The sequence below is a fragment of the Triturus cristatus genome, chromosome 11 (assembly GCF_964204655.1).
Source record: "Triturus cristatus chromosome 11, aTriCri1.1, whole genome shotgun sequence".
NCBI classification, from domain to species: domain Eukaryota; kingdom Metazoa; phylum Chordata; class Amphibia; order Caudata; family Salamandridae; genus Triturus; species Triturus cristatus.
Window position 1 is genome coordinate 265,930,814 of NC_140594.1, and position 24,901 is coordinate 265,955,714.

Sequence of the window (24,901 nt, forward strand, 5' to 3'; positions counted from 1 at the left end):
AGAACTCCACAGGTTTGCCCTTCACAGGGCCTGACAGATGTTCCTTATATATGCCAAATATGGAAGTTTTCCTGCACCTTGTAGGCTCTTAATTTCTCTCAACTCGTCCCTATATGGGGCAAGTTCAGGAGTGCTCCATAGTCGTTGCCAAAAGAGGAGGGGTCCTAGCGCTACTTCATCCGCAATAGGGCTAATCCCAAGGTCCATTCGAAGGGGAATTAAAGGGGAACTGGAGGTTCCTGGAGTTCTCTATGAGTGATAAGGGAGTGGAAGAGCAGTGCCCCATAGTTCTGCTCCATACAGGGTAGCACCGCTAGCCTGTGCCTTGTAAAGTTCGGCCGCTGGGCCTATTACTTTACGGGTGCACTTGTTATACGCCTTTAGAATGCCCCCCCCAAGGACTGGACAAGTTTTAGGCTAGATTTCTTTATTTGGGTCCCCCAATCCTTTTTCTCAGTTAGCGTGCTCCCCAGATACTCAAAAATCGACACCCTCTCTAGAGCCCTTCCATTTAAACAGGGGCTTACGCGAGTGCTGTTATTTGCGTTGAAGACCATATACTTGGTTTTCTGGAGATTGATCTCCAGACCCCTGTTTTTACAAAAGACACTGAATACGTCAAGGACCCTTTGCATGCCCATGGGAGACTTCGAAAGCAAGAGGGTGTCGTCTGTGAACATCAGGGCGGGTATCTTACGGTTCGCTAACCTAGGAGCATCAATATCTTTTCCTGCCATCAAGGACTCTATTAAATCATTTATAAAAAGGGGAAAAAGAGTAGGGCCAAGACGCAGCCTTGGCGTACACCTTTCTCTACAGGGAAGGGAGCTGAAAGTTCTCAATTTTTACCATACCATATTTGAGCAAAATTGTCTTGATGAAGGCATTTCATCTTGTGACAAAGGTAATTTGGAGCTCCCATTTCCATTAGTATTCCCCACAATTCATCCCTCTGAACTAGATCGAATGCGGATTTAAGGTCCACGAATATAAGGCGGAGGCTGCCACCCTCTATAGTCACAGTTTTCCAAAATAGGAGCTGTAATCTAAACATTTTATCAATAGATCTTAGCCCTAAACCCAGCTTGGAGGGGTGTGAGTACATTATGCTCTTCTATCCAGGTCTGGAGTCGCTCCAGAAGTGCACGCGCGTATATTTTCTGGCTTACATCTAGAAGGCTGATGGGGTGATAATTGGCAGGACTAAGCAGAGAACCCTTTTTAAAGATTGGAATAATTTCCACCCCGGCCCAGGTAGTGGAAATTGCCATACCCTGAAGGATGGCGTTCAACAGGGACCATAAGTAAGGAACCCAGAGGGCTTGGAGTGGAAAAAGTTGCAGGGAATCTTATCCAACCGTGGCGCCTTTGCTGGTAAGATCATACCCAATGCTTCCGTGATCTCCTTTAGGGAAAACAAGGGCGTGTCTCGATGTGTTGACTCTAGATAAGGGGGGAGTCGTTGTCACCAACCTCCTCTGACATTGCATACAGATTTAAAGTGGGCTGTCCACAAACTTCCTCCCTTATGTTTGCTGTGATCATCGGTTTACCTTCGATCGGTCCTATGTTAATCAGGTTCCAAAATGCCCACATATCATGATTTTCCAGCGCGGTTCTAAGTTTGACCCATTTTTCGCATTCCCAACCGCTTTTTGCCTTAGCTATGGCTGTTTTATAGATTGCCCTGGTTTCCTGTACAGTTAAAAACTGACAATTTTCAACAGCAGCAGCAGGCAGAAAAGTCCTTGCACCGTTCTGTGTTTAGGCTTCTGGCCACATACCACTTGTTCTTTGTAGCTAATGCTAATTGCAATAATTAGTAAAGTGTCATTATGTGTTAGGTGCCATAACAAAAAAATAACCATCACTACCACGCAGACCATGGGACAATGCTACCTGTGACCATAATGGGGAACCCTGCACAACATACACACTAGATACACATCTTTCTCTTCCTCAACAATCATCTGAACCCACCTCTAAACCATTGCACAGCCCATAGACTTATTCACATCCCTTCTCTGCACTCCCCACTCTTGAGCTGCCAGCTTCATGCATATGCCCCTGAGTTAAGCGCTTCATAACACTGGTTGTGTGGTCCTCATCAGTGGCACTCTCATTTTTCGTTTGCTTCTTGAATAATTTAATGCAGGTTTCTGTTTGATACTGGATAAAACCCACAGCAACAGGTCAGAACTGCTATGCAAGTACCACAATCTATTGAGGTGGGATGCGACTTCTAGTGCAGTGCTAGTGTCTAAGTAGACTTCATGCCTCCTGCTTATCACATATCACCCGTACTGATTTAACATGAATAAATTACCGGATTGTTTTTCTTATTAAAAGAAATCCTACATTATGGATGAATTTCCAGCCATGAAATTGGCAAAACATAGAACCATGGCAAGGCAGTCTTACAAAGATCCCCTAGGCAATACCCATCCTATGGAGAGAGTCCCGCTCTGTGATAGATTGTCAAAAATTGTTATTTTTTTTTGCACTACGGCAACTGAATTTAACAACTGATGTTCTAACATAACACAATGTAACTGAACAACTGTACTGCTTGGCAATGCTGCAGGCCTTTCAATCATCTACCATCAAGCAATCCAAACGAGTGACTTGACAACCATAAAGTGTTAAGAGCGCAATTCTGCACTTACATGCTCTTGGAAGTAGGATCATAGGTATCTGCAGTTCAAGATAAATTTAAACTCCACCGAGATTGCCACTACATTACATAAGAGCATCTCACTTTGCAGAGACCTAGATAATGATGAAATAAAACCTCAAGGTACTTATATTGAGCTATAGGTAAACTTTTTTTCCACTTTTCCAGTACCTTTATGCACCAAAGACTTACATTTGTGTCTTTGGCACATTGACTGCCAAGTTGCTGATCCTAAAATAAGGGGCAATATGGCGTTGAACCCCATTCTTAAACCTCTCAAGCATTACAATTCATGGACATGGGACGATCCGACCAATGGAAGACGACCTCAGGAATCAACCAAGGATGTAGGCAGATCACAGAGATACAATGGAAAAAATCAGGGGTTTGAGTATGCATCCCTGCTTCAAGCTGCTTAATATCTTAATTCACACCGAAAGCTGGCCAAAGTTGTCATGCTGAATTTGAGTCCAGGTAGATTTATGCAACAACATAATAAGATGCAGTAAGCTGGAAGAAATTTAAGAGGCAGATAACTATCTGTGCCTTCTGCCCAATGCAGTGTTTCAGTGAGATGAAGTACTACTGCTGTAATCTGATCTTGTAATCATTTTGTGGGCCAAACGTCTCCATGAAATTAGCTCTCCCAATTCATTTTGCACAAGATAATATCTAGGAAACTTGTTCACTAGATATCCACACGCAAATTAGCACCCTTATATGTCAGATACTATTATTAAAAAGGGTGAATTTTAAGAACAAAAAATATTTTTACTTTTGGCCAATTTTTTCTATATAAATTGATGAGAGCAAGAAGTTTCCCCACGATTAGGTTTACAAAAATCGAGACAAAACAAGCCTTGACAAAGCAAAAGGCTGGCAGCCAAAGTCACACCCTTTGGCTTTGTCAAAGCTCGTCTTTTAGGAAGTCAGCCTTGGGTGCTGGGTGACTTGACTGTAAGCAACACTTTTTCATTGTTTATTTACCTTGCTCCTCCGACCAGCCGCTATTTCTATTTTTTCAACCACCAACTCCAAATACAGAACTTTGATTTTGAGATGGTTATGCAAACCATTCTAATTCATTTACATGATGTAAATAATTAGCCTTGAACAAAAAGCAGCATTTGTCAACCCTTAAACTGAAGAATGTTTGTTACATGTTTATTGTGGTTCAAAGACTGCTACTTAGTGAGTTAAAGAAACAAGTCTTAGTTTGACGTACAGTACAATTCTTTTTAATCAAACTGAATTTTATGATCGCCTAATTGCAGTTTGTAACGAGATGAGTTTTTTTTTCTAATCAACATGTTTGTAAAATTCATCACATTTGGGGTGCCTCAATACTTGGACCATTCAGTGGTGAAAGGATACACTATGATGAAATATTACTCTTGGGTACATGACCAAATTGAAGTGTATGACCCCTTGGAGATTCAGCATGAGAACTGGCTATTTCAGGAGACTCAGGGCCATGTGACTGAGATTGCCTTATTAGTGACACCAGATAGTGTCCTCTGGAAATATCATCACTTTGGGCTAAGCAGCTTCAGTGCCAATATGATTATGAATTACATCTCACAAATGGTATTGCACTGAAAAGCTACAGTCCATTCAACAACAGTCCAGTTCCAAATTTCACGTGTTCCAAAACTTTTTTTCTTTGATGATTAAAATGAGACCGCCATTTAAAATTCTATGTCCATTCGGTATCGGTCTTTCGCATACATGCAATCCTCACGTTTCCAACCGATCCCAATTCCTTAATTGGTTTTGGCTATTAGGCCCCTGTGGTTCACACCTTGATGTGTGACCATTTAATATGTGGCGTTCGGTTTTGTGTCTCAAAAAATAACGCCACAGCAGTTTAACGGTCAAAGAACACATCGAGCTGTCAACCACAGGGGCCTAATAGCCAAAACCAATTAGGGAATTGAGATTGGTTTTAAATGTGAGGACTGCATGTATGTAAAGGATCAATACCGAATTGACATAGCATTTTAAATGCCCTGAGGAAGTTCACATGTGGTGAACGAAACGCGTTGGCGGTCCCATTTTAATCAGATCCGCAAGTTAGCTCATGACATCTTACACTCAGTGGGATGAAATTGCACCAGCCTATCTACTTTCATTCTTAAAGAATGAAAATCAGGTTTTCAGCAATGTTCTTAGGGAAAAAACACAACTTTGATTTCCTATGACACCATGGTTCGCCCGAGGAATGATGAAACCTCAAATCTTTATATCTTTTTCACACATGATCTCCGAGTCTATGTCTGAAGCGAATGCTAATATTCCAACAATTAAATAGATTTCAGAACCTTTTCTTTTAGCGTCCAGTACTTTCCTCCCTTTTGGAACGTGCATTAATGTTACTCCAGGGTCTCAGATAATTGTGCAAAACATAACATCTGTGAGTAATCCTCCTACAATGGAAGTACTAAATACAGGTTCTAATATCTAGTGCGCAGAAAGTGTGAAATAAATTTGCCAAAATGGAAACAATAGACCTCTTGAACTATGAGATTTTCTGAACTTGGCTGATAACAGCCAAAAAAAGTGAGCCTCTATCCTAACCATCATGCATCATCGTGAGGTTTCCTTTTTGTTATGGTAACGTTGTGGTCTGTGTGTCCTTAGGAGCTTATCACGCTACTCATGATGTGAGAATTTATGGGGATTAGACGTGGAGCTTTACAAACCTAATTTGTGTGCACAATCACTTTTTTTTTTAGGAAGGTTATTTTGTATTTCTCTTGTCACGTCAACTGGCCCTAAAGTGTGGAGAACTGATAGCGGTTCTAAAAAAACTCACTGGGTACATCTATGGTCTAACTTTCATTCAGAAGTGTCCTGTTGACATGTACAGGAGGTGACTGATTTTACTTTCTTATTTAAGTTCAACTGGTTTCCGAAGAACATCTAATAACCTACATCTGGAAGTCTCATGGCTACCATGAACACCTTCTGGTAAAAGGTGAAGTTGGAATTGTGTTGAAAAGTTAGATAAAAACTCCATAGTTTTCAGTAGTTTCAGGTCAAGCTCCAATTTAGCTTTCCATACTCAAAATCCTCGGCCTCTTTCCCAATGACAAATAAAGGCTGGAAACTGCAAATACCTCCCCTGTCTGAAAATGTCATGGTCTAAGTAACAAGAATATTTTTTATGTTTTAACTTTCTATCACCTGAATCCTTGTCTGTGGATGAACAGTGCATTATTAACATCTTTCTTAAGAAAAATGCCAGAACTACAAGTCTAGCGGTTCACTATATTACCAATTGGATCAGCTAGGCTGCAACTGAAGAGTATATCTGACTGACCAAGATACAAAGAAAAAACGCTAAAAGCTGTAATTAAGATTGATGTATTTTCATAAATTTTCTATGATACAAACTAATAAACCTCACGTCTTATTATTTTTATGTGCACGAAGAAATATATATTTTTTTAACAGTTGTAACTACATATATTTATAGCTGTGGTAATCAATATACCCAGAAACAAAAAAATAATAGAAATTAATAATCGCTAAAACTGAAGAATTTCTCAGATTAGAGAACAAGTAATTTTCATCTCAAATAATAAAGGTCTGACACAGTATAAATTCTTTATTTGTGTGAGAGCATATAATGACTAAAACATCAGTCTCTTAAAACACTCTTCCTGGACGCCAGTGGATCAACCACATGGACAAAATTATATGTACATCAAACATTTCTAAACCATTACTAGCATCAGCTCAACAGATCTGGACGTTTGGAAGTGCTGGCTTCATCTCTGTCCTCATGTGGCCGTTTTCTACTCATTGGTGGCTGAAAACAAGAAATTAAGAGAGCACACGAGAAATTAGCATTCTTTCATAGTTAAAGTTCACAACATTTCAGCACATCTTTTCTGCTGCATGCTAAGTATGCTCTAGAAAGGAATAAACTTGGAACCCACCTTGACCATATGGCTGTTCTATTATCAAACACCAAGCGCCAGATGTACACCCCTTTAGAATAATAATTCCCAAATAGCGATTTTTCCAAATCTCTATTTGGTAATCAGTGTTCTAAATGTTTATTTCTTAAATTTGTGAATCCTAGTGGGTAGCAAATCGACCTACCTCATGAATATTAATGAGGTAGGTTGCAATATGCGACCCATTAGGAATCACAGTCATCACAAGGATGGTGGCCTGCTGTGGACAGCAGAAAACCATGCCTGTGATTGCCTTTTTTTTGCTCAAACGCTCTGTCCATTATCCCCTTTGGTATCGCTTTGTTCACCCTAAGTTGGCAGGGTATGCCCAGACGTGGGTCCCTTGCTCACTTTGCCACTGGATTCAAGATAACCTGGCTGATGAGGGTTATGAACCCGAAACCGGTCCCAGGATGCTGGTTTCCGGTCCAGGGAAGACATGGTCTGAACTGGGGTGGTGGAGTGAGCTAAAGAATGATGATGGATTAAACCCAGATCAGTTGACTAGGGGTGAGTGTTTGATTTACTCAAACGCTCCGTCCATTATCCCCTTTGGTATCGCTTTGCCTTTTTAATAAAGCATTTTTTTTTTTTTTTTTTAATGCAGACAATTTTTCGTAGTTCCTTCGATGCTAGGCTGTCCAACCGCCCCCCCCCCCCTGTGCTAAGCCTCTTTTTTGGGGCTATTTGGGGTAGTTCGCGCTTAGGCCCCTGTAACTTTTGGACCACATACGGTATTCACACCAAATATGCGTCCTTTTCTTCCAACATCATGGAGATTCTAAGGGTATCCAGGGTTTGCGAATTTCCCAGGAGGTGACCCAGAAATTTGCCAAAATATAGCAAAAAACATTTTTATAGGGAAAAAAGTGCTGCAAATGAAAGCGTCTGTTTTTTTCCCTGCAAATGGCATTAACAAAGGGTTTGTGGAGCTGAAATCAATATTTTTCCCAGCTTTTAGGGACTGACAGAACATTTTTTTTTTACAGATTTGGCATTTTACTTGGGCATAGTCTATTTTTTGTACTTTCAACCTTCTTCCAGTTAATGGTAGAAATAGGTATGGAAGCAATAATGGATCGTGGATTGCTATACATTTTGAAAAAGTAGACAAAATTCTGAATTCAGCAAGGGATCATTTGTGTAGATCCTTCAAGCTTTCTTTATAGAAACTAACAGTTGAATCTAGGAAAAGTTGAAAATTAGTTGAAAAGCAATATACAGTTACATCCGCTGGACCTTTCTGGTTGTGGGGATATACATGACTTGTAGGTTCACCAAGAATCCGACGAACCCAGAGCCAATAACTGAGCAGCGTCTTGCAATGGTTTTTTATTATGTACCAGGTATATAGCAATTAATTTGGAAAAATATATACATGGAAAAATCGGTATGAAAGACACCTATGTATTTCTGAAATTGGAACAAAATATAGAGTTTAGAAACAGTGGATATTTGCACATTTCCGAAATTGTGAGTACCCATACTAGCATGGGAATTATAGGTCATTTTTCAAACTGACTTCATTTTTACACATTGTCTTTCATTTGGAAGGCAGAAATGCATCGAAAGTCAATAGGTAATAACAGTTGCTCTACAATTCTGTGTTACCCTAAGTCTCCCGATAAAAATGGTACCTCACTTGTGTGGGTAGGCCTAGTGCCCGCGAAAGGAAACTGCTCAAAACGCAACGTGGACACTTATTTTTATAGTGAAAACTGACCTTTTTTTTGCAAAGTGCTTAGTTGTAGATTTCGAACCCTAGCTCTACCGGCACCTAGGGAAACCTAGCAAACCTATAAATTTTTGAAAACTAGACACCCAGGGGAATCCAGGATTGGAGCGACTTGTCTGGCTATCACCAGGTTCTGTTACCCAGAATCCCTTGCAAACGTCAGAATTTGTAATAAAAAAAAAATTAAAAAAACACATTTTCCTCACATTTCTTTGGTGGAAAGTTCTGAAATCTGCAGGGATCCACAAAAGTCCACCCACCTCGCATTCCCCAAAGTCTTCAGAGAAAAATGGTACCTCATTTGTGTGGGTAGGCCTAGTGCCTGCGACAGGAAACGGCCCAAAACGCAACATGGACACACCACATTTTCACAGTGGGGTCAAGTACCCACAACAGGCAAGGGCCGAAAACTTATTGAGGAGACATCAAAATGACCTATCACAAAACAACCTGGTTTTGCAAGGGGGGTCACCTGGGTTTTTGGCCCAGCCTCGGCGACCATCTCGGGAAAACTACCAAACCCACACATTTCTGAAAACTAGACACTCGGGGGAGTCCAGCGAGGTATGGCTTGCGTGGGTCCCCCAACATTTTCCTACCGAGAATCCCCTGCAAACCTCAAATTTTGTTGACAAAATCAATTTATTCTCACATTTCTGTGTGGTAAAGTTTTGCGATCACCGGGCTGACACAAATTTCCTACCACCCAGAGTTCCCCCAGGTCTCCCGATAAAAATGGTACCTCACTTGTGGGGGTAGACATAGTGGCTGCAACAGGAAATGGCCCAAATCGTACTGTCGAGACTTCAAAATTACCTATAACAAAACTACCTGGTTTTGGGAGGGGGGGCTACCTGGTTTTTTGGCCCTGGGCTCGCCGTCATCTAGGGAAACCTCCTACCAAACCACACATTTCTGCGAACTAGACACCCTGGGGAGTCCAATGAAGTATGGGTTGCGTGGATCCCCCAACGTTTCCCTACCCAGAATCCTGTGCAAACCTCAAATTTAGCTAAAAAAACATATTTACACATATTTGTGTGTGGAATCACCATGCCGGCACCAATTTCCCATACCTTCCTGGATCCCCCGGATGTCTAGTTTTCAGAAATGTGTGGGTTTGGAAGTTTCCCAAGATAGCCACCGAACCCGGGGCCAAAAACCCTGGTGACACCCCTCGCAAAACCAGGTTGTTTTGTGATAGGTCATTTTGATGTCTCTTCAATACGTTTTGGGCCCTTGCCTGTCGCAGGTACTTGACCCAACCAAGTGAGTGAGGTACCAATGTTATCGGGAGACCAGGGGGAACGCTGGGTGGGAAGAAATTTGTGTCCGCTGGTTTTGCAAGGGGAGTCACCTGGGGTTTTGGCCCAGGGCTCGGCGGCCATCTAGGGGAAACTACCAAACCCACACATTTCTGAAAACTAGACACCAGGGGGAGTCCAGCTAGGTATGCCTTGCATGGATCCCCCAACGTTTTCCTACCCAGAATCCCCTGCAAACCTAAAATTTAGCTGGAAAAAACATTTTCCACATATTTTTGGGTGGAATCACAGTGCTGGCACAAATGTCCTACCACCCAGCATTCCCCTTGTTCTCCTGAGTAAAATGATACCTCACTTGTGTAGGTGGAGCAAGGGCCTGTGACTGGGAAGAGCCAAAAACATAGGGATTAAGGGTATAGCACCGAGAATTCTAAGCGCAAAATTGTTTTAAAAATACGTTTTTAGCCAATTCAGCATTGGGCACCCACACAAGTGAGGTATCATTTTACTGGGGACACTAAGGAGAATGCTGTGGGGTAGGACATGTGTGCTGGCACGGTGATTCCACACAAAAAATATGTGGAAAATGTGTTTTTTTCAGCTAAATTTGAGGTTTGCTGGTGATTCTGGGTCGGAAAACGTTGGGGGACCCACACAAGCCATACATCGCTGGACTCCCCCGGGTGTCTAGTTTTCAGAAATGTGAGAGTTTGGTAGGTTTCCCAAGATGGCCACAGAGCCCGGGCCAAAAACCCAGGTGACCCCCCGCCGCCCCCATAGAAAACCAGGTTGTTTTGTGATTGGTCATTTTTTGAAGTCTCCTCAATACGTTTTGGGCCTTTCTCGGTCGTGGGTACTTGACCCGCCCACGCGAGTGAGGTACCATTTTTATCGGGAGATCTAGGGGAACACTGGGTGTTAGGACATTTGTGGATCCAACCAGATTCCAGAACTTTCCCACACAGAAATTTGAGAAAAAAAGTTATTTTTTCAGCTAAATTGGAGGTTTGCAGGGGATTCTGGGTAACAGAACCTGGTGAGAGCCAGACAAGTTACCCCATCCTGGATTCCCCTGGATGTCTAGTTTAAAAAAAATGTATAGGTTTGCTAGGTTTCCTTAGGTGCCAGCTGCGCTGGGACCCAAAATCCAGAGGTAGGCACATTCTGCAAAAAATATGTGCCTAGTGGGCTTTCAGTTGCCCATTAGGAGGGGGGAAATCGGGGGCTATTGCCCCGATATGCCCCCAAGGAGGGCAGAAAGACTGTGGCTATTTTGTGTGGGTGGGTGGGGACATTGGGATGCCCATTCTGGGCAGCCCCCACCCCTACGAATAAAAAAAGCCAGCATAATCGCTGGCGCCTCATGGGCTCTCTGCCCCCCCCCCCCTCCGGGGGCAGATCAGGGGCTACAGCAACAACTGGCCAACTTCATAGAGAGTCATGGTATCCTACATGATACCCAATCCGGATTCCGATCCGGTTTTAGCACAGAGACAGCTTTATTAGAGGTGGCAGAGGCAGTGAGAATGTCGATGGATTTAGGGGCATCAGTGTTGCTGGTGCTCCTGGATCTATCTGCGGCGTTCAACATGGTAGACCACACTATACTGGTTCAGAGACTCCAGGAGATTAGCATTGGGGGTATGGTACTTGCTTGGTTGAAGTCATTCCTCAACAATCGTATGCAGAAAGTTGCTCTACAGCTTTATCAATCTGAACCGGAACATCTATGGTGTGGAGTACCTGTTCTCTCTTATAGCTAAGTGGGGCGTGAAGGCGATATCATACGTTGATGATATCCAGTTGGTATTTTCTTTTAAAGAACAGTCGGAGGACGCCTTCAAGAGTTTCACGGGCTGTCTGATAGACATTGCCTGTTGGATGAACAGCAATAAACTCAAACCTAATGCTGAGAAAACAGAAATGCTGTTCTTCAGTAAGGGCTTGCCACCTGCAGCAAATCTGTGGTGGCCGTTGGAAATGGGAGCACACCCAGCAAAAAATCTTGGGGTGAAATGGGAGTCAGACTTCTCCTTCTCGGCCCAAGTTAGGCAGGTGAGAGCTACCTGCTTCAGTAAGCTGAGAAATCTGCGGAAATATTTGCACATACTACCTGAGGACTGCCGCCGAATCATAGTCCATGCCACTGTGACTTCCAGGTTGGACTATGCCAACGGCCTCTACCTCAGCTTGCCACTGTACCTAGTCAGGAGATTGCAGATGGTACAAAATGAGGCTGCCATTCCACCATCATATCTCTCCGCATATAAAAGAGCTCCATTGGCTGCTGGTGGCAAGAAGAATAGAGTTTAAGGTTTTAACCTTGGCATTTCGATCAATCCATGGCAATTACCCTAGCTACCTGAAACGACGGTTATGTAGCTATAAGCAGAATCGTACATTGAGGTCCAACTCTCATAATCTGCTCTGTAACCCAAGTTTTTATAAAGCCCGGCTAGGTGGCAGATCTTTCACGGCCGGGGCTGCCAAACTGTGGAACTCTCTGCCAAATGAGCTCCGCCACATAGAATCAGAGCCACTTTTCAGGAAAACGGTGAAGACGTGGCTCTTTACTTTAGTCTAGGATGGTGCTCTAGGGTCTGCTGTTTGTTTTTTCTCAGCGTGCCACCTACTGCTAGAGCGCTGGGACACCTCTGAGGTAGCTGTTCGCGCTTTATAAATGTTGGTATTATTATCTGCCTCGGGGGGAGGGAAGGGGACACAGAAAGACAGTGGCATCTTTTTTTTGGGGGTGGGGGCTTTCGAATACCCATTCTGGGCAAACCGCACCCCTGAATTTTGAAAAACATTTACCCCTGGTGCCTAGTTGGCTTTCTGCCCCCCCCCCCCCGACGGGGCAGATAAGGGGCTATTGCCCCCATCTGCCTCCCGAGGGGGGGGGGGCAGAAAGACTGGTAATTTTTTGAGGATGGGGGCATTGGCCAGCCCCCACCCCTACGTAAAAAAAAAAATCTGTGTGGCCTAGTGGGCTTTCTTCCCCCCCAGGGGGCAGATCAGGGGCTACTGTCACCATCTGCCTCCTGATGGGGTGGCAGAAAGACTGGCATTTTTTTTGGGGGGGGGGGGGGGGGGGGAGGGCAATGGCATGGCCATTCTGGGCAGCCCCCGCCATGAACTTTGGAAAAATAAAAATCCCTGGGGCCTAATGGGCTTTCTGCCTCCCCGGGGGCCAAATCAGGGGTATTGCCCCCATCTGCCTCCTGGGGGGTGGGGAGGCAGAAAGTCTTATTCCTTCTTGGGGGGGGGGGGGGGGGAGGCTTTGGCATCCGCATTCTGGTCCCCCACCCCTGGCATATAGAAAACATCCCTGGCGTCTAGGGTGCTTTCCGTCTCCCCCCCACCCGGGGTAACTGCCCCCATCTGCCCCCCAGGGGAAGGGGGTGCAGAAAGGCGGTCAAGGAAAGTTAAATGGGGGGGGGGGGGGGGTGGGGAGCAAAGGCCCTTGCCCAAGGGGTTGCTCCCCCCTCCCTGGTGGCTTGTGGGTGGATCCCTGCTTGGAGATCACCCTTCTGGGGCGATCCCCAAGCAGGGATCCACTAGGGAAGGGTACTATTGGAAAGGAGAGATTCTCCCCTTTCCAACGATACCGCTCCCATCTGTTTCGGTACTCGGGCGGCTGAGATAGCCCCACAAGCACCGAAACTGTTAAACTGAAACTAAGTTTGTTTCGTTGCAATGACGATAGCGCGCCACGTTCGCGATCCTCATTGCAAGGAAATCACAAAACAGGCCTGGGGAGGTTTGGGAAGCTCGTCCCCACCTCACCAAGCAAAGAAAAATGAAAAAGGGAAATCCCTCTGCTCTCTGCAGCAGAGGGATTTTCTGAGCATTTGGCTCATGACGGAATGGTTCCGTCATAAGCACAGCAGAAGATTGAGTTGATTGGGATCTGGGTGCCTTATCTCTCCATGGTTCTGAGTGAGGAATTCAGGGGAGAGGTGGAGCTTTTGATGAGGCACGATTGAAAGTTCCAACAGGGTTGTGAACCATGGTTGGCGTGCCCATGTTGAAGCAACTAGGATCATTGTGAGGGAGTGCTGTTTGAGCTTGTGAACCAGTAACGGAATGAGCGGGAGAGGGGGGATAGCGTATGCAAATCTGCCTGACGTGTTCATCCATAGTGCATTGCCTTTGGACAATGGGTGTGGATATCTGGAGGCGAATCTTGGGCGTTTTGGTGTGTGGCGAACAGATCTATGTCTGGATGACCCCAAATGTGAAAGAATGGGAGAAGAACTTGAAGATGAAGTTCACATTCGTGGATATGCTGTGTTTGACGACTGAGTAGATCCGCGATCTGATTGTGTACTCCTGGCAGATGTTCTGCAAGGAGGTAAATGTTTTGAGGAATGGCCCATCTCCATATGCTTTGTGTTATTTGTGAAAGCTGAAGAGTGTGGGTGTCCCCCCTGCTTTTGTATTTAATACATTGCTGTCATGTCTGTACGGATCAAGACAGCTTTGCCTATTAGCAAAAGTTGAAAGGACTTTAGAGCTAGAAGGATTGCCAGTAACTCCAGGTGATTAACGTGGAGTTGTTTTTGTTGATGGGTCCATATACCCTGAACGGTTTGGTTTTGGAGATGGGCTCACCATTCGGTGAGCGATGCGTCTGTGGTTAGCACTAATTGTGGAACCGGGTCAAGGATTGGCCGTCCTCTGGATAGGTTTTGTGTTCACCAACACCACATCTGCTAACTGACCTTTAGTTTGGTTCCACTGATGTGCTAAACATTCCTGTAGGGGACGCATTTGAAGTCTTGCATAAGGAACAATGAGCATGCAAGAGGCCATCATCACTATTAGCTGCATGAACACTCGAGCTGGAAGGGAGTGTTGAGGATGTAGTTTTGATATAAGAGCTTGCATGATGGCTATCGTCGCTGGATTGGGGTATGCAAGGGCTTTTGAGGTATCTATTGAGGCACCTAGATACTGAATGATGCGAGACAGACGAAGATGTGACTTGGGTAGGTTTATTGTGAATCCCAAGTCGTGGAGCAGCTGGATTGTTCTGTGTGCATTGTGTACACAGTGTGTGTATGACTTTGCTTTTATGAGTTAGTCGTCGAGATAAGGAAACACGTGAATGTGTTGTCTGAGCAAATGAGCTGCGACTACTGCGAGACATTTTGTGAAGACTCGGGGTGCTGTAGTCACTCCGAATGGGAGGACTTTGAATTGTTAGTGCTGTCCGTCCACTACAAACCGTAGATGTGTTTTGTGAGCAGGGTGAATGGGAATATGAGAGTAGGCGTCCTTGAGGTCTAGAGTGGCAAGGAAATCGCCCTGTTGGAGCAGTGGTAGCACCTGTTGGAGAGTGATCATGTGGAAATGGTCGGACTGTATGTAGAGATTTAACGGTCCGGGGTATAGTATTGGTTTGAGAGTATCGTCTTTCTTTCGAATTAGAAAGTAAAGGGAGTAAACCCCTGTTCCTTGATGAGATAAGGGAACTGGTTCGATTGCGTGTTTTTGTAATAAGGAGAGAACTTCTTGTTTCAACAGTGTCAGATGTTCTGTGGACATCGGACGTTGTTTGGGGGGTATGAATGGGGGAGTTTAAGTGAGTTCCAGACAGTAACCATACTGGATAATTTGTCTTACCCACTTGTCTGTGGTGATAGAATTCCAGACAGGTAGGAATTGTGATAATCTTCCCCCGACTGGAGTGGTATGGTCGGTCGGAAGTGGAGGGAAGTCAATGTTTTGTAGTAGGTGCTATTACCGCGGCCTCTACCCTTGTTGTTGTTGCCCCTATAACCACCCCTCTAAAATAGCCTCTGCTAGGAGAGGTTTGAGTAGTGTTTTTGTAGGTGGATGAGGTGTTATCCGTCCCAATAGATTTAGAGGAGCCCCTATAAAAGGAGCAACGAAAGGAACCTCAACTGGTTGTTGCCTGTAGAGCTCCCATGGACTTAGCAGTTTGAGTCATTCTTCATTTTTTCTAAAGATGTGTCCAAATAAGTGTTCTTGATCAAAGGGTTGATTAAGAATTGTGGACTGCACATCTTGTTTAAACCCAGATATGCGCAGCCATGCGTGTCTGCGTAGTAGAACGCTTGTGTTAACTGCACGCAATGCTGTGTCGGCTGCATCAAGAGCACACTTTATAAAAGTGTTTGTGATTAATTTTCCCTCTTGTATGAGGTCGTTAGCACTAGCCTTTTACTGATGGGGAAGATTTGGCACGAGCTTTTCAAGCTCATCGTAATGAGCCCGGTCATACCTGGCCAGTAAAGCTTGGATATTGGCAATGTGCCAGTGGTTTGCTGCTTGTGAGGCAATGCGTTTGCCAGATGGATCTAATAATTTAGACTCCTTATCTGGAGGTGGGGCATCCCCTGATGTTTGGGAATTTGCACATTTACGTGAATTTGACACCACTAATGAATATAGAGGGAGCTGTGTTTTAATATAAGCTGGATCGCTGGGCGCTGGCTTATATTTTTTCTCTATTCTAGGGTGGTGAACTCTAGCCCCGACGTAATATTTAAAAATGCCAAGTGCATGTTTGATGATGCCCTTTAACATAGGTAGAATGCTTGTTGATTTTTGTGACTGTGTAAAAGTCTCTAACAAAAAATCTTCTTCCTGTGGGTCTGAATGTAATTCTACCCCATGATATTGTGCAGCCTGTAGGACTTGGCCTTTTTGGCTAAAGTTCCCTAAACCTTTTGCTTTCCCCTAGACCGTTCTCCTGACATAGAGATGCCAATTTAGATGCTTTGGGTACTTTGCCACTGCTAATCAGTGTCAAAGTACAAGTGTTCCCTATGTAAAAAGTAATGGTGATTGGTTGACCATGATTGGTATGTTTGCCTTACTAGTAAAGTCCCTAGTGATGTGCACTGTGTGTGCCAGGGCTAGTAATGCAAGGTGCGCGGAGAAGGGAACTCAGGCCTGCGTGCAGAATGCTAAGTTGGCATGTTGTCCTGACAAGTGCAACCACTTGTCAGGCCTGACTTTCCCTTCTACATACACATTGGGCACCCCTGTTGTAGGTCTCAGGTAACCCCTAGGCAGGGTGCAGTGTAGGTAAAAGGCAGAACATAAACTGAGATGTGTGCTATGTTCTGACAGCGAAAAACACTCCATTTGTTTTTTCACTGCTGAAAAGCCATCCTGCCCATAGGACAGAATGGGGGAGGCTGGGTGTTATTTTTGTTAGCCTTGTTTCCAGTAAGTTTATAATGGAGAGGTGAAGTTTAGTATGTATGAACTCACAGTGTCATACATCTTTCTGTGAAGGTGGTTTTGTCACTGTGTGTTCAGAAACCACTCTTTTAGAAAGTGGCTGAGTTTTGTGCTCTCGGCATTTCTGTGAGTCTCTCTGGAAATGTGGATTGTCTGTCTGGATCTGTGAGGTGAGAGGAGCAGGGAGAGGTCTTGATCCAGGGAGGGGGTTGAGATGGCACCAGGCTGCCCTGCATCTGGAGAGTAGGGGAAGGTGAAAAGGCCTGGGCTGGTGCTATAAACCAATTGACACATCTCCTGCTGAGTGATTAAGGATCCAGACACCCAGTATCAAAGGGAGAGAGGTGACACTGGGAGGGAGACACCCAGAACTTATTTAGGGAGGGGTGAGGGACCCCTCTGCACAAACGAATTTCAAAGACAGTAAGGGGTATAACGTTGGAACGTTGGAATGGAACATAAATGGATTGAGACTGAAAAGGCTTGGACCCATTCTGTGGTCAAGAGGAACCTCTGCTAAAGAAGGAGCAACTGAAGAGACTGCTGTGGAAATACCAATCCTTGCGTCGTTATCTGGGACTGGTCTGCAGTTTGCTGTTCTAACTAAGGGAAAGGCTGTTGTGACTGTGCTTGGAGATGCTGGGTCCTCCTGCTTGAAGTAGACTGTGCTTTGTGCTGTGTTGTGGTGCAGCCAGGGCGTTGATGAAGAGCACCTGGGCATCGTGGCACCAAAAGAAGAAGCGAGTCTCGGACGCACGGAGTGCATGTCGTGGTACAGCCCGAGGCGCTGGTGAGGAGTGCCTGGGTAGGGTGTGCACCGAATTTTAAGTAAAGTCTCCATGTGCTGAGGGCAGCTCTCGGTGTGGACTGAAACCGCCGGAAGGAGGGCCAAGACATTGGGCCCTCCGAGTAAACCAGCAGCGGCCCGAACCGGCAGCCCCGAAAGAGCTGAGCTGCCGGCCCAATTCCGCCGCACCCCGTGACGGAGTTCTGGATCAAGGCCCAAGTCGCTGACGTCGAAGAGGAGAGTGGGGTCGCCCCCCCCCCCCCCCCTAGGTAACGTGGATCAACACCTGGGGTGGAGTGTGGGCCCAGAGGGACACTCTCGCGGCCTCTCGATTTGTTCAGCAGCGCAAGAGGTTGTCTTGGCTCGGATCTCGACCTGTGCTGACCCAAGGAGGGGCAGCACTGGGGCCGGAGTGGGAAGCAGTACTTTTGTATCATCATGTGATCCTTAGCGGGGGCACCGTTAATGGAGCACCTAAAACTGTTGTATTACACTTTGCATTATTGCTGCTAACGAACTATTGAACTGTCGTAGGACGCCTAACCTCATTTGTACCTGACGCACAAGTTACTTACCTGTGTAACGATACATCTGTAAGAGACTTTAGTTAGTGATAGATTCCTTACCTTAGAATATCCCCAGGTGTCAGACTGGATCCGGAAAGTTTTTTGTCAGCAGTACCCTTGCGCGTCGGTAGGCGTCATCGTGTGGCTCCACGTACATTGCTGGCGTCGTTGCCGCCGAGGTGACGTCGTCGGAGCTACTTAGATGCGCCCACGCGCGCGGACGTCAGTTCTGTACACTACTTTTCCGTGCCAGGAAAGCAGAGCCACGCCAGAGACAGACTACTGGTGCAAAAGAACTAGGGCCCTGAAAGGGATGACCTGAACCCTAGAGAACAGTTCGCAGAACGGGGAGGATGGGCGGGTGGTAAGGAATCTATCACTAACTAAAGTCTCTTTCAGATATATCGTTACACATGTAAGTAACTTGCGCATCTGAAAGAGACACGTTAGTGATAGATTCCTTACCTTAGAATACATACCCAAGCAATACCAACCCCGGTGGTGGGTCTGCGAAGTGAGATTACACCAGAAAGTCACGGAGAACCGAACGGACAAAGAAGCAGTCTCTCCGGACTTGACAGTCAAGGCAATAGTGCTTAGTGAAAGTATGCAGCGAGGCCCAAGGGGCTGCCTGACAGATGTACTGCAGAGGGACACCGTGTCCCAATACAATAGTAGCTGCCATCGCCCAGGTAGAATGCACACGCAACTTTACCGGAGGTTCCTTTTTAGCCAGAGAGTAACATGCTTTAATCCACAGGACAGCCCAGCGGGGGGATTGTCCGCTTGTGCACAGCCCGGCCTTTCTTGGAGCCCATGTAGCCAACAAAGAGCTGGCCATCCACCCGGAACGGTTGTGTGCGGTTGAGGTGGAATGAAAGCGCACGTTTTGGGTCCAGACGGTGGAGCCTCTCTCCCTCTCTGGAAGGGTGTGGAGGTGGAAAGAAAGTGGGCAGAGTGACAGAGTGCCCCAGATGAGAGGCAGTGACTACTTTTGGTAGAAAGGAGGGACGCGGCCGAAGCACAACCTTGTCCGGATGAACCGCCAGGAAAGGAGGTTTGCATGAAAGAGCCTGGAGTTCACTCATGCGCCTAGCGGAGGTGATAGCCACCAGGAAGACAGTTGTAAAAATGAAAATAATCATAAAGGACAGTTATGAAGAGGCTCGAAGGGAGCACACATTAAGTATGCGAGAACCAGGTTCAAGTCCCAGTGAGGCATCACAAAAGGAATAGGAGAGAAAAGATGAATAATGCCTTTGAGAAATCTATGGACAACAGCCCGAAAAAGGCTGAAAGAGCAGAAAGGTAGCCCTTAACAGTGCACAGAGCAGAGCCCTGCTGGGCCAAAGTGAAGGAACAATAGGACCTCATAAAGAGGGGCAGAAAGGGGAGTCTACACCTTTCACTATTCACCATGCATACATTTGTTCCACCGGCAGGCGTATGCCGGCATAGGCGTGATAAGATCATTCGGTCTGCATCTTCCATCTTACGCAGATGACTCTCAAATTGTGTTGTCCATACAGAGAGGGACCCAAGATGATATGGCCTTGAGATGTCATGACTGTCTCAAAGACATCTCTGGTTCGATGGCTTCCAATTACCTGAAGTTGAATGCAGGCAAGACCGAGGTCACTATATTTGGGAACAATCCTAACATCTGGACACCTGACATGTGGCCGGAAGTTATGGGAAAGTTACCAGCGCCCTCAGGTAAAGCTGGGTGTTATCATGGATCAGAAACTTGATTTCGGGGACCAGGTTAGCGGAGTTGTATCTACCTGCTTCTATACCCTTAGGATACTGAGAAAAATCAAATTTTATCTTCCAGCTGATGGCTTCAGGACAGCTGTCTCAGCCCTTATCCTATCGCGCTTGGATTACTGCAACAGTTTGTACTTGAACCTGAAAAACAAAATCTGTGCAGACTACAGCTTGTACAAAATGCAGCGGCGAGACTACTTACAGGCATACCAAAGTTTGCCTCGGCACGAGAGGTACTCCGGAAACTGCACTGGCTGCCAGTAACTAGACAAGCACAATTTAAAGCCCTATGCACTGTTTTCAAAGCACTGAGGGGCAGTGGTCCGGAGTTTCTGAGCAGGTGCTTTGAATGGTATGTTCCGGGTAGAGCATTGCGCTTCTCCGTAGGCAGATTAGTAGTTGTGCCCTGAATAAAAAAGGCCAGGTGGGGAGGCAACAGCTTTTCCTTCAGTGCAGCGAAAGCCTGGAATAGCCTGCCGTCGCATCTCAGGAATGCCTTGGAGGCCCTTTCTTTTAGAAAGGGGCTGAAGACATGGTTATTCAGGGAATAGGCTCCCATTGGTCTCCTGAAAGTCAGAGTGCAGCGCCAGGACACCCTTGGGTAGAAGTGTGCTTTATAAGCTCCTAATATTAATAATAATAATAATATACAGTTCAGGTGAGGGACGCCTGGCTGCCAGAATCACATTACAAACTTCAGGAGGCAAGTCAAATGGGATCAACTGTCGCCGCTCAATTTCCACACAAGGAGGTGGAGGCTGGTCAGGTTCGGGTGGAGGACCGTCCCCTGTTGCCGCGACATAAGATCCTCCCGAAGAGGCAGTCGGATCGTAGGATCCACGTTCATACTGAGTAGCTCGGGATACCAAACTCTTCGAGCCCAGTCCGGTGCCACAAGAATAACTTGGGCCCGGTCGTGTCTGAACTTCTTCAGCACTCTGGGTAGAAGTGGTATAGGCGGAGAGGCGTACAACTAAGCGCAACTCCACTTGTGACGAAAAGCGCCTCCGATGGAGTGCCGCCTTGGAAACTCAAACACGTAGAACTGCTGACATTGTGCGTTCTGTTTGGTGGCGATTAGATCTAACCAAGGTTCTCCCCATTGCTGAAAGAGACCTTGTGCTACCTCCGAGTGAAGACGCCATTCGTGATTCAGTATGCACCGGCGGCTGAGTTCGTCCGCCCTGGTGTGCACAGAACCTGCCAAATGTTGATCCACCAGTGTAATGCCCTGGCGGTCCAGCCACGTCCAGCGGTGCAGAGCCTCCTGACATAGGGTCCATGACCCCACCCCGCCGCGCTAGTTGCAATACCACATTGCGGTGGTGCTGTCGGAGAACCCCTGCACTACAGTCCTCATGACCGAGGGAAGGAATGGTTCGACTGCAAGCAGGATCGCTGTAACTGCCAACTGATTGATATGGAGCGCGGACTCCGCCGGAGACCAGAGGCCTCTGAACTCCACCTCCCCCATATGGCCGCCCCATCCCCGGAGGGACACATCTGTTACCACTGTGTGCTCCGGTTGGGAAAGGAAGAGGGATCTGCCGCTCATGGACGCGCTGTTCGGGAAGATAAACCCGAAACCGCGCCGTGTCCAGAACCGCTCCGATGAAGAGGAGCTTCTGAGAGGGAACCAGATGCGACTTCGGCACGTGGATTGAGAACCCCAGCAAATGCAGGAGGTTGGCCATAGTTTGGAGGTGTGAGACGACTGCTCGGGGTGAGCCCGCCGTCAACAGCCAGTAGTCGAGATAGGGGAAGACTGAAACCCCAGATATGCGCAGATGAGCTGCGACCACCGCCATCACTCCTGTGAACACCCGAAGGGCGCTGGTAAGGCCAAAAGGAAGTACTGTGAACTGAAAGCGGGAGCATTTTTTCTTCCAAAGGAAGGAAGTGACGTACCGGAGGCCTAAAAGAGGACGCAGGCCCTTGTGCTTCTTTGGAATCAAGAAGTAGTGGGAATGACAACCACGACCTACTATTGGCATCAAAACGTGCCCGACGGCCCCCTCTGACCAAGAGGGCCAGAACTTCCTGCTGGAGAAGCGCCAAGTGATCCCCCAACATGCGGTGGTACAGAGGGGGCTCGGTCGGAGTAGCAGTCCGGAATGGGAGGGAGTACCCCCTTCGGACTATCTGCAAAACCCAACTGTCCTAAGTGATAGTGCGCCAGTGGGGGAGGCGATGGCGAATCGTGCCGCCCACGTGCGTTTGGTGGGACCGAAAATCCCGGAGTAGGTAGGTTTGGAGGCTGTGGTGGCAGGGGCGGCAGCGGACTGACCCGGCCGCTGGCCCCGTGACCCACCTCTGCAGGTCCCCTTTCAGAAGCTGCGCCGAGAGTGCTGCTGCACAGGCCTGCGGCTTTGAAAGGAACGTGTTTGGGTGCCTCGTCCCTGCCAGGGAAGGAACGAAAGGCAGACCCCGAGGGAATGTGCGTGGCGGAAGGGCCAAATGACTGGGCCGTTGCTCGGGAGTCCTTAAAACGTCCCAACGTGCCATCTGGAATGTCACCAAAGAGGCACGTGCCATCAAAAGGCATGTCCAACAAGGCATTCTGGACACCCCCTGAGAAGCCAGTGGCTCTGAGCCAGGCGTAATGGCGGAGCGCCACAGTTGTGGAAATTGCCCTGCCAAGGGAGTCGGCGGTATCAAGGCAACCACGTATAGTAAACGTTGCAGCATCTCTTCCCCTCGGTAATTGCTTGGGAGAGTATCGTCTGAGCCTCCGGACACTGAGGCAGCACCAGCGCCACTGTGTCCCACACAGAATGGGAATAGCGGGCCAAAAGGTATGCAGTATGCACTGTCCGCAGTCCCGAAGTGGCAGAGGTAAAATTTTGTTCCTGGACCGCTCACCCTCTTTTTATTTTTGTACCCTATCCGGAGGTGCAGAAGGGAATTGGTGGACAATAGGTGCCGAGGCAGGAGCCAGCGGCGGCACCTGAGGTCATAGCCAGCGGCGGGGCCGAGGCCGGAGCCAATGGCGTACAAGGATATCTTGCCGGCGTTGCCGGGGCCAAAGGCGGCGGCACACGGGCAGAACCACCCAACGGTTCCACGGGCCCAAAGGCGCTCCGGAGGGACCCGAAGGGGCAAACAAATGGCCCATGGCCGATAGGAGCACTTGTATTCCTTCTGGAGTCGCGTACTGCCCCGGAGAAGGTGTGTAGGCCGCAGGCAACAACGGAGGCTCCACCGGAGCTGCGGGGGAGTGACCACCCGCCCCCTCCAACGCGTCCCGCGACCGGTGAGGGGTAGGTGAAGAGCGCCGCCGCGTCTTCGACCTGGTAAAGCGCTTCGACTTACCTGACCCAGATGCTACGAATGATGGTGTAGGCACCGCAACCGGACACTCGACCGCCCATGGGAGCAGGACCTTCAGTGGCGCGGAGCAATTGCTGGGCCACAAAGAACTGCCGGGGATACTCCCGCAAGTCTTCGGCGCCATGGCCCGACAACTGGGGCATGTCTCGGGGCAATGGACGTGCCCGAAACAGAAGAGAGAAAGAGTATGCTGTTCCTCCTGGTCAGGGGAGGTTGTGTGAAGTGTACACGCTACCCCAGGGTGAAGACAAAGTACAAGATGATATCTAGATGGCCTGAGGACTCAATGCACGTGGTGGGTGGGGGACCCACAAGGGTGGAACTAAAACCCTCACACACCCAGCAAGCTAGGTGTCATGCTTCATCATCTGGGTTTTGCTCCTCGTCGGGTCGGCGCTGCAATTCCCAACGGGCACCCAAAGATGGGGCTCTTTATCGGAGATCTTTTGTTCCTTGCCGAAAGGTGAGTGCAAGTGAGGGCCAGGTAGGTGTAGACGTTAGTGAGTGTATTTAAAACAGGGTTGGTTATTCTGAATAACGAGTTTATTGGGTCAGTAAACCACCCTATTTAAAAATGATATGAGTGGCGGTAGTCTGGACACAGTGGGTCAAAGACTCGCTCCGCTCAACTCAGATGGTCAACATGTTTCTCGCCTAATGGTCAGGAGGATCCAACGGCAATTCATCAGGACCAATGTGGTGTAAACTATCTACAAACGTGAGGGTGTATAGTAGGCTATCACATTTATGTGTATGTGCCTGGTCAATTCTACCCTATGAAAGTGTGGAAAATCTAACACTTCCGCAAAGGAGTGGCCTAAAGGAAAGGGAGAGATAAACATAACAGGCCAGCACAAAACATTAAAAATACTTTGTCGTATATATACATGGTAATATGGAGCAAAAGACTCCTCGTATGCATGCCCTATACATGAAGCAATTACGCTCGAATATAGTGATCATGCATAAGTGGAGCGGTGGTTCCCTGTTGCCGGGGGATCATAGCCTACCTGTTCCCTCGACCGCACCTAGTACTCAGCAGGTGTATTGTGTTAATATACCTACCCAGTCGAGTCTCTTGTTTTAATGTACATTACAGCAGGCTACTACGCCATCCCAAGAGGCTCGCCACGCACCGACTGGAGCGGTACTAGCTCAATCTTTAGGTGAGCGTTTTAGACCTCGTTACTATAATTCGGGCTGCCCTGAATTTAAGTCTTTTAGATCACTTGACACGGTGTCTGACACTGCATCCACTTATGCATGATCACTATATTCGAGCGTAATTGCTTCATGTATAGGGCATGCATACGAGGAGTCTTTTGCTCCATATTACCATGTATATATACGACAAAGTATTTTTAATGTTTTGTGCTGGCCTGTTATGTTTATCTCTCCCTTTCCTTTAGGCCACTCCTTTGCGGAAGTGTTAGATTTTCCACACTTTCATAGGGTAGAATTGACCAGGCACATACACATAAATGTGATAGCCTACTATACACCCTCACGTTTGTAGATAGTTTACACCACATTGGTCCTGATGAATTGCCGTTGGATCCTCCTGACCATTAGGCGAGAAACATGTTGACCATCT

The 24,901-nt window shown here is 47.0% G+C and overlaps 1 protein-coding gene across 2 annotated transcripts in view; it reads right to left on the reverse strand.

Annotated features, from left to right (window-relative positions):
- Positions 1 to 6,269: 6,269 nt before the first annotated feature.
- The window catches only part of CHEK2 (checkpoint kinase 2), a 243,964-nt gene continuing 225,332 nt past the window's right edge, over positions 6,270 to 24,901 (reverse strand). For both annotated transcript variants that reach the window (XM_085636234.1, XM_085636235.1), the window contains exon 17: positions 6,270 to 6,488. In XM_085636234.1, coding sequence (XP_085492360.1) covers positions 6,411 to 6,488 — 78 coding nt within the window. In that variant the 3' untranslated portion in view covers positions 6,270 to 6,410. The remainder of the gene's footprint in view (positions 6,489 to 24,901) is intronic.